The sequence below is a fragment of the Callithrix jacchus genome, chromosome 2 (genome assembly GCF_049354715.1).
Source record: "Callithrix jacchus isolate 240 chromosome 2, calJac240_pri, whole genome shotgun sequence".
In the NCBI taxonomy this organism is placed as follows: domain Eukaryota; kingdom Metazoa; phylum Chordata; class Mammalia; order Primates; family Cebidae; genus Callithrix; species Callithrix jacchus.
The window spans coordinates 70,650,918-70,659,150 of record NC_133503.1 but is presented as its reverse complement, the minus strand read 5'-3'; the positions used below and the strand labels follow the sequence as shown (position 1 = coordinate 70,659,150).

General features: G+C 49.6%; 1 protein-coding gene across 2 annotated transcripts; it reads right to left on the bottom strand.

Annotated features, from left to right (window-relative positions):
• Window positions 1–874: 874 nt before the first annotated feature.
• On the bottom strand, window positions 875–6,146 carry NHP2 (NHP2 ribonucleoprotein). Of its 2 annotated transcripts, XM_078364711.1 has the most exons (4): window positions 5,920–6,146; window positions 5,758–5,827; window positions 2,342–2,447; window positions 875–1,261 (listed from the first exon to the last, which is right to left on the bottom strand). In XM_078364711.1, exons 1-4 carry the CDS (start codon window positions 6,077–6,079, stop codon window positions 1,136–1,138), a joined length of 462 nt encoding a protein of 153 aa, XP_078220837.1. In that variant the 5' UTR covers window positions 6,080–6,146; the 3' UTR covers window positions 875–1,135. The 2 variants fall into 2 exon arrangements, with proteins under 2 accessions (XP_078220837.1, XP_078220838.1); XM_078364712.1 differs by lacking the exon at window positions 2,342–2,447.
• Between the last annotated feature and the right edge of the window lie 2,087 nt (window positions 6,147–8,233).

Sequence of the window (8,233 nt, the reverse complement as noted above, 5' to 3'; positions counted from 1 at the left end):
AACCTTTAACCTCACTGACAAATTATGCCCATATGTCTATCGCACACAGGTGCTAGGCATGGCCTGGTGGCTGCTGCAAACAAAACCATGGTCAGCAGGTGTCAAGTGTGCAGGCAGAAAGAAACCAACCTGCATCTCTGACTGGGGGAGCTTAGATGTCGGACCCCAGGCAAGGTGCTTTTACATATACACATAGCAGATCTTATTACATCCATAGGAGAAATCTGTGTAATGGGATTCAGGAAAATGAAATAACTTGCACAACCAGGCTCACAGCTTGGAAAGGAGAGAGCTTGGAGTTTTAACTAGATCTGACCCTCAAGCCCAAGCTATTTCGTTTATTCCAGGGTGCCTGAAGCTTGGTCGCTATGTGTACTGAGTCCTGTGCAGGGCCTCTGACAGCAGGAAGGGGCCAAGTCTAAAATGTTTGAAGGGACTGAGTTACTAGGGCCATTATGTTAAGCGAGAGATGGCCTGGTGGGGATACATTTTAGCTTCATATTCCTATTTAAAATTTACTTCGTGGGTATGTAAATTGCTTCCATAAGCTTCACGGTGCATTTAAAGCTCCTGGGGGAAAGGTAGGAATGGTGGTGTTTCCGGATGTGGGGGCTTTAGGTTTCCATGAATTGGGTCTGGGCCCTCTGCCTTATCTCACAGCCCCCATCTACCCTGGAAGAGGGAGTTGAAAGCGCTGGGGTGGATAGCAGGACCAGTTTGCAGCTTGAGCCAAAGTACCCAGTGCCGGGCAGCTGAGCATTAGCACAGAACCCTCTGAGTCCTTCAGGCTCTCTGGTGAGGGAGATTGGTACACCCTTCCTGCCCACCAACTCCTTGGCCCCACCAACAGCTGCCGCTTAAGAAAACACCCACAGACTTTTTAGCATTTACTTTCCCCACCACACATTCACTTAACTGTATGTGTTTGAAACAGCCTTCACTTAAGTTCCATGGCACTGATGAAGAGAAGGCTGGTGTTACTTCATGAAAGGGCTGTCAGAGCTGCCTGGGAAGAAGGCGTGCCTTGGGGAACTGGGAAGATGCCGTCAGTGTGGGTGGGCAGGAGGACAGCCAGTCATCCTGCCACCAGCCCAGTAGCTTCCAGAGGCAGGTGCCCAGGTCCTGCCGGGGCCCCTCACAGTGCTAGGGGCAGGGACTGCACCTCCTCCAGGCACTCGTCGTAGGCCTCCTGGTACTCCTCATGGGGCTTGACCATTATCACACAGGTGGGGCGCTTGGAGCCTGCAGCTGCACCCAGGTCCTACAGAGGGGAAGGAAGTGCTGTTTGGAAAAAAGGCTATACAACCTGTAGGACAGGAAGTCACAACTGATGACCCCCCAGCCTAATCTGGCCCACAACTATGTTCTGTTGGGTCCATGTTCTATTTAAAAGCATCTTGGATTGGTTGCCATCATTTAAACTCAATCAGACCTTTGAGCCATGGTTCAGCCACATAGGGCCTACATTCCCACATGACAACTATGAAAGGGCTCCAGCCCAGCAGGAGTTGTCCCCACAGACAGGGCCTATGCTGTCCAGGTCCCTGCCATCCCCCACTTCCTGTGCCTCAGATCTGGTCCCTGCTATGTAAGATACAGACAGCAACAGGTTCCTTTGAGCCTAAACCCACCTAACAGGACTAACATGGGTGAAGCATCTTAGCTTATAAAGCTCGTCCACATACATCTGTTTTCATTCTTGGAGTCCACAGAAGACTGACAATTCAGTTCTTATCATCACGCCGGATGGTAAGCTCTTTCAGAAAAATAGGGCCTCTCCCTGCTTTATCCCAAGAAGTGATATTGTAGGTACTCAAGATCCACCCCCAGCCTTTTTTCTTTTTCTTTTTTTTTTTTCAAGACAGGGCCTCACTCTATCATGCAGTCTGGAGTGTGGCGGTATACAATCATGGCTCACTAGAGCCTTGAACTCCTGGGCTCAAGTGATCCTCCTGCTTTAGCCTCCCAAGTGGCTGGGGTACGGGCATTTGCCACTACACCCAGCTAATTTAGAAAATTTTTCTTGTAGAGATGGAGTCTCTCTTTGTTGCGCAGGTTAGTCCTGAACTCCTGTCCTCAACTGATCCTTCCATCTTGGCCTCCCAAAGCACTAGGATTACAGGTATGATAGCACCTGGGCTGGGATTCCCATTTTACAAGATGAGAACTGAAATGTAAGAGGTAACTTATCTGTAGTCCCGTAACTAAGAAGACAGAGCCGAGAATCCATCCAGGCCTGTCTTAGCTCCAACCATCCAGGCTCCCCATCTGTCCTGCTATGGCAGACAATAACCCAGACACCCCAGGGCTGAACAAGGTCAGGGGGCCATGTGCTCCTTACCGTCTTAGAGGGGATATAGACATAGGGAAGATTTCGGTCCTCACACATGACTGGGAGATGGCAGTATACCTCAATGGGCAGTGTGTCCCCTGCCAAAACCATGATCCTGAAATGAGAGAAACCACTGTTGTTCTGGCTTGCACCTTCTCTCTTTCAGCTGTAAATGCTGCCCTGGGCTGGGTCTTAGGGGTAGAGAGAAAATTGTTTGGTGAGTGCATTCTTCACGGGAAGTGATCTCTACCTCTTGGGAACATGTAAGTGCCACCAAAATGATGTAGTGCTGGGACAGCTGAAGTACAGGACGGGTGTCAAGGAGTAAGAGCTCAGCTTTCCTTGGAGAGTCAAAAAAGGTTTCAACCAGGAGGTGACACTTGAACAGAAAGTTGAATGACGACTGTGTGTCAGGGAGCCCATTGAGGGGCTGAAGGTGGGGAGAGCATGTGGTGGGAGAATCAGAATGGCATCAGGCATAGCTGGAGGGCTGGAGAGACTGGCAGGGGACACCTCCAAGGCCTTGAGTACCAGGCTAAGAAGCATGGTCTGTGTCCCAAGAGTGACAGTGAGGCAATGAAACCTTACCAGAGACTCCTCAGCCAGGGTTCCTAGCTGGCCAGGTGTCAGGACTTGGGGGCAAGGGCCTCAGGAGCCTGAGGACACAGAAGGAAAGTCTGCTCTCCCAGGCTGGGTAAAGGCAGACACACCAGGACCAGCTCCCCTTCTGTTAAACGCCTTTAACTGTGAGTTCCTCATAGCCTTGTCCTCAGCTGCCCTCTCCTCAGTACCTTCTTCCTGGCTGACCGGAGCCACTGCCATGGGGTCAAGTGCCATCAATGTGCCGATAAGTCCCAGATCTACTTACTATCTCCAGCCTGGCCCTCTCTCTTCCAAGCTCCAAACCCCTACAGCCATCTGCCTATTTAACAGTTCTCCTGGTGGGGAGAGGGGAGGAAGTCATGTGTCTCTAAAGTACCTCCAAAACTTATCAAAAACCAAACCTGTGATGTTTATTTTTGAGATGGAGTCTCTGTCACCAAGCCAGAATGCAGTGGCACGATCTCAGCTCACTGCAGCCTCCACATCCTGGGTTCAAGTGACTGTCCTGCCTCAGTCTCCCATGTAGCTGGGACTACAGGTGCACGCCACCACACCGGCTAATTTTTGTATTTTTAGTAGAGACAGGGTTTCACCATGTTGGCCAGAATGGTCTCAATCTGCTGACCTCCTGATCTACCCACCTCGGACTCCCAAAGTGCTGGGATTACAGGCATGAGCCACGACATTTGGCCAACTTGTGATCTTTCTAGTCCCCCTCCACTGTTCACATCTCAGACGGGGCCCTCTGTCCCTCCAGCTGGGCCTGTCAGAACCTAGAAGTCATCAATACCTTCTCATTCTCCACATCTAAAAGTCCTCTCAAATCTATTTCCTTTAACTCTGTCTCCACCATCACCTCTCCAGCACTACGGTGGTCTACTATCTGAACATTCCCAAACCTACTCTTACCTCTCTAATCCTTTCATCAATTGTCGGAAATTTTTGGGTGTAAAAAATAATAAAAATTATGTCACTTCCTGGCTTTAACCCCCAATGGCTTCCAAAGCACTGAATACAAAAACTAAATTTACTGTGGGCTACAAGGTCCCCTAAGAAGGGGGTTCACCAGATCCCCCTTCCTGCCCTGAGGCCCACTCCTTCTTCTGGCAGGATCCTCCGATCCCACTCCAAAATTAATCCCTGTGTTTTTTTTCTTTTTTTTTTTAGACAGCATCTCGCTCTTGTTGCCCAGGCTGGAGTGTAATGGTACAATCTTGGCTCACTGCAACCTCTGCCTCCTGGGTTCAAGCACTTCTCCTGCCTCAGCATCCTAAGTAGCTGGGATTAAAGGAGCCCACCACCATGCCCGGCTAATTTTTTTGTATGTTTAGTAGAGCTGGGGTTTCACCATGTTGGCCAGGCTAGTCTCAAACTCCTGACCTCAAGTGATCCACCCGCCTTGGCCTCCCAAAGTACTGAATAACAGGCGTGAGCCATGCACCCGGCCATCGCTGTGTCTTTTTTTTTTTTTTTTTGAGACGGAGTTTCGCTCTTGTTACCCAGGCTGGAGTGCAATGGCACAATCTCGGCTCACCGCAACCTCCGCTTCCTGGGTGCAGGCAATTCTCCTGCCTCAGCTTCCTGAGTAGCTGGGATTACAGGCACGCGCCACCATGTCCTGCTAATTTTTTGTATTTTCAGTAGAGACGGGGTTTCACCATGTTGACCAGGATGGTCTTGATCTCTTGACCTCGTGATCCACCCACCTCGGCCTCCCAAAGTGCTGGGATTACAGGCTTGAGCCACCGCGCCCGGCCGCCATCCCTGTGTCTTAAGATCTCAGCTCAAATGGGACTACTGAGAGAAACTTCCCCTGATGTGCCCTCCCAACTAGGTTAGACACCATTAAGCATCAAGTCTGCCCAACATTATTGATCTCTTGTGCACCTTCAGTTTCACTTCTTGGGATAAAGCAAGGAAAGGCCCTGTTCTGGAGCTTACCATTTGGCCTGAGAGGATGATACAGGGAAGAAAAATGTAAAGAAGCTTCAAATTTTGATAAATGCCATTAAGAAAAGTGGGGTAATGAAACAATTCTCATTGCATTCTGTTATTTTCCTTCATGGCTATCACAACGTTTAATTATTTGTGTGTGTGATTATCTGATCAATGAATGTTACTGTTTCTCCCATAGCACAGTGCCTGAAAAAGAGTACACACTCAATCGTTAAGGTTACCAGGTGTGGTGGCTCATGTCTGTAATCCCAGTGCTTCTTGAGGCTGAGGCAGGAAGATCTCTTGAGCCCAGGAGTTCAAGACAAGCCTGAGCAACATGACGAGACTCCTCTGTCTCTGCAAAACAACAATTAGCCAGGCGTAGTGGCGCAAGCCTGTGGTCCCAGGTACTCGGGAGGCTGAGGTGGGAGGATCGCTTGAGCCCAGGAGGACAAGGCTGCAGTGAGCTGTGATTGCGCCACTGCACTCCTGCCTAGGTGAGAGACCCTGTCTCAAAAACAAACAAAAACATTAATACTCAGCCCCTTAAATACAGAGTTAGAGAGGGGCCACCCCTAGGACAGATTCAAGGCTGAGCGGATTAGGGCGAGGGCTCGAGGCAATCTGAGGCAAGGAGCGGAGACTGGGGAGTAGGATCCCTGAATGAGTGAAGCTGGGTCTAAGGAACTTGGCTTACACAGTTCGCTTCACCCTGGAATTCACTTTAAGCTCGTGTCGGTATTGTACTAAAGGGACTTTACTGACTGCTTAACTGGCTTCTGTATATGGGGCTAGGTCAGAGTCAACATTTTACTGCGCACCTACCACGTAGAGATTTCTCAGTTAGCGTTTAGAAATGCAAAATCTAGAGGAAAGAGGGTTCTTACCCTTTTTCTCCTTTGTTGACAAATTTCTGAACCTCTTTCACCCCGCGCCGAATCTGCTTCTGCTTCACGGCTGCAACGACAGAAGAGTAGGTCGGGGGCCTCTCCACGCCACCCGCGCCCCCACCCGCGCCCCCACCCGGGCCACCTCGGCTCTCGCCTCACCTTTCTTGATGCATTTGTAGAGCTTCCGCGTGAGGCGACGAGAAGCCAGGGGCTGCGCGATGGGGTTTTGGTTGACCAGCAGCTCTTGGTAGGTGCGCTCCCCGGAGCATGCCTCCGCCTGACCCTCGGGCCGGTCGGGATCTGCCTTTATTTTGGTCATCGCAGCGGCCGCGGAAACCTAGTCCCAAAGAGGCTAGACCACGCGGTCCGCAGCTTTAGGCATTACTTCCGGGCTACCAGCTGCACGAGAAGCCGCCGTGCAACACGGCCAATCAGGAAACGAGGTCTCCGACTCAGTCCTATCGTTGATGATCAGCTTCGAAACTACGGAGCGGAGAGGGGCGGAGTCGCGATCGTAGGGGCGGGGCCGCCCCCGACCAAGGAGCGGGGCGGGGCGAATAAGGGCGGAGCCGAGGGAATGTGAGGCAAGGGGCGGGGCCCTGGGGGAAGCAGGGCCTAAGGGGGCGGGGGCGGGGGCGCGGCCGGGGCCCGGGGCGGCGCTGGAAAGGGTGCTTCCTTTCTTGCATAATTTTCTTTCTTTCTTTTCCGTCCCTTGGACCCCGATGCGCAGGTGTGAAAGATACAGAGCAAGGGCTCACCCCACTAACCTGCGTGCGTCTGCACCATTTTTCTCCAGATAGGGCGTGGCTCGCTCTCTTCCCTCAGGGTTCTGCTCCAGTGTTTTCCATGGGAGAGGTTTCCCCGTTTTTATCTAAAATTGCAGTCCCCTCCCTCCCCCACCAGCATCCTTTCACCCGCCACTTTCCCCGCAGTTCTTACCTCTGCCTGACGCTGCAAACGCTGAGGGCCTAGCTGAGAAGTCAGACGACGCTAAGGGGAGGACGACTGGATTGAAGCCAGGAACAGCTGAGGGAAGACTTTGGGGACTGAGGTCCCTGGCGGGCTCGGGGAGAGCTGTGAAGAGCCACCCGCTGGTGGGTAGAAGGCTAAGGGACAGAGCCTCCAGGGAGTGGGAGGCGGTGGCAGGCCGAGATCTAGTGGATCTTGGTATCTCTGTTAAGCCTCTTCCACTGTGTTTTGGAACTCTGGATGGATATTAATTAGATAATTGCTACAAATGACTAACTTGTAATACTAATTACCTTTGATCCTGATGTGGCAGGCCTGCCATTTTTATATTGCTAGAATAAGCCAGTAAATAGAAACTTAGAAGTGTTCTGGTGGCTGTGGGAGTAAGGTCAGTTAAACTAACTTAAAAATTGGCCTTTCCCCAGTGTGATGACACGTGCCAGTGGTCCCAGCTACTCAGGAGGCTGAGATGGGGTTAGCTTGAGCCCAGGAGTTAGAGGCTGCAGTGAGCCATGACTGCACCTGTGAATAGGCACTGGCAGTCTGGGCCACAGAAGAAAATCCTGTATCTTAAAAACAAACAAAAAAAACTTTTAACACTGGAGCAAAGGTGCAATAAATTTTGTTTATTTTGCATTAAATAAAAACAAAATAGGTTTTTACGAGGAGCCAGTGGCTCATGCCTGTAATCTCAGCACTTTGGGAGGTCGAGGAGGGCAGATCTCTTGATGTCAGGAGTTCGAGACCAGCCTGGCCAACATGATAAAACCCCATCTTTAATAAAAATTTAAAAATTAGCTGAGCATGGTGGCATGAGCCTGTAGTCCCAGCTACTTGGGAGGCCGAGGCAGGAGAATCACTTGAACCTGGAAGGCAGAGATACTAGTGAGCTGAGATTGTACCACTGCCCTCCAGCCTGGGTGACAGAGACTCTTAAAAACAACAATAACAGAATGTTTATTTTTAATTCAGTGTTTTATTTTATTGTTTATTTATTTACTTATTTTTAGAGATGAGATATCAGTATATTTGTTGCCTAGGCCGGCCTTGAACTCCTGATTTCAAAGAATCTCTGCCTTAGCTTCCTAAGTAGCTGGTACTATAGGTGCACCTGTATCTAGCTTAAAATTTAGTATTTTTAATTTTTTTTTTTTTTTTATGTTTCGTAGAGACAGGGTTTCACAATGTTGGCCAGAATAGTCTTGATGTAACCTCCTGATCTGCCTGCCTCAGCCTCCCAAAGTGCTGGGATTACAGGCATAAGCCACTGCACCAGACCTTACATTTAGTGTTTTAATAAGAGAAATTATGATGTAATCCATCTTAACTTTAGACCTCCCAAAAACTCTTCACAAATAGAAAAATATATCAGTCATCAATCAACATGCTATATAAACAGTAAAAAACAATTTGAAAGTAAATAAGGGTTGTACATACAATGTAAAACAAATTGATCCTTTAAAGATTTTTGTTTTGCAGTTTCTTTCTTTCTTTCTTTTTTTGA

Coding starts and splice junctions, on each gene's coding strand:
- NHP2 (XM_078364711.1), bottom strand. CDS start 6,079: ATGACCAAAATAAAGGCAGATCCCGACCGGCCCGAGGGTCAGGCGGAG. Junction 2,448..5,757: donor GTCAACAAAGGAGAAAAAGG/GTAAGAACCCTC, acceptor CTCTCATTTCAG/GATCATGGTTTTGGCAGGGG. Junction 1,262..2,341: donor TCTATATCCCCTCTAAGACG/GTAAGGAGCACA, acceptor TCCCCTCTGTAG/GACCTGGGTGCAGCTGCAGG.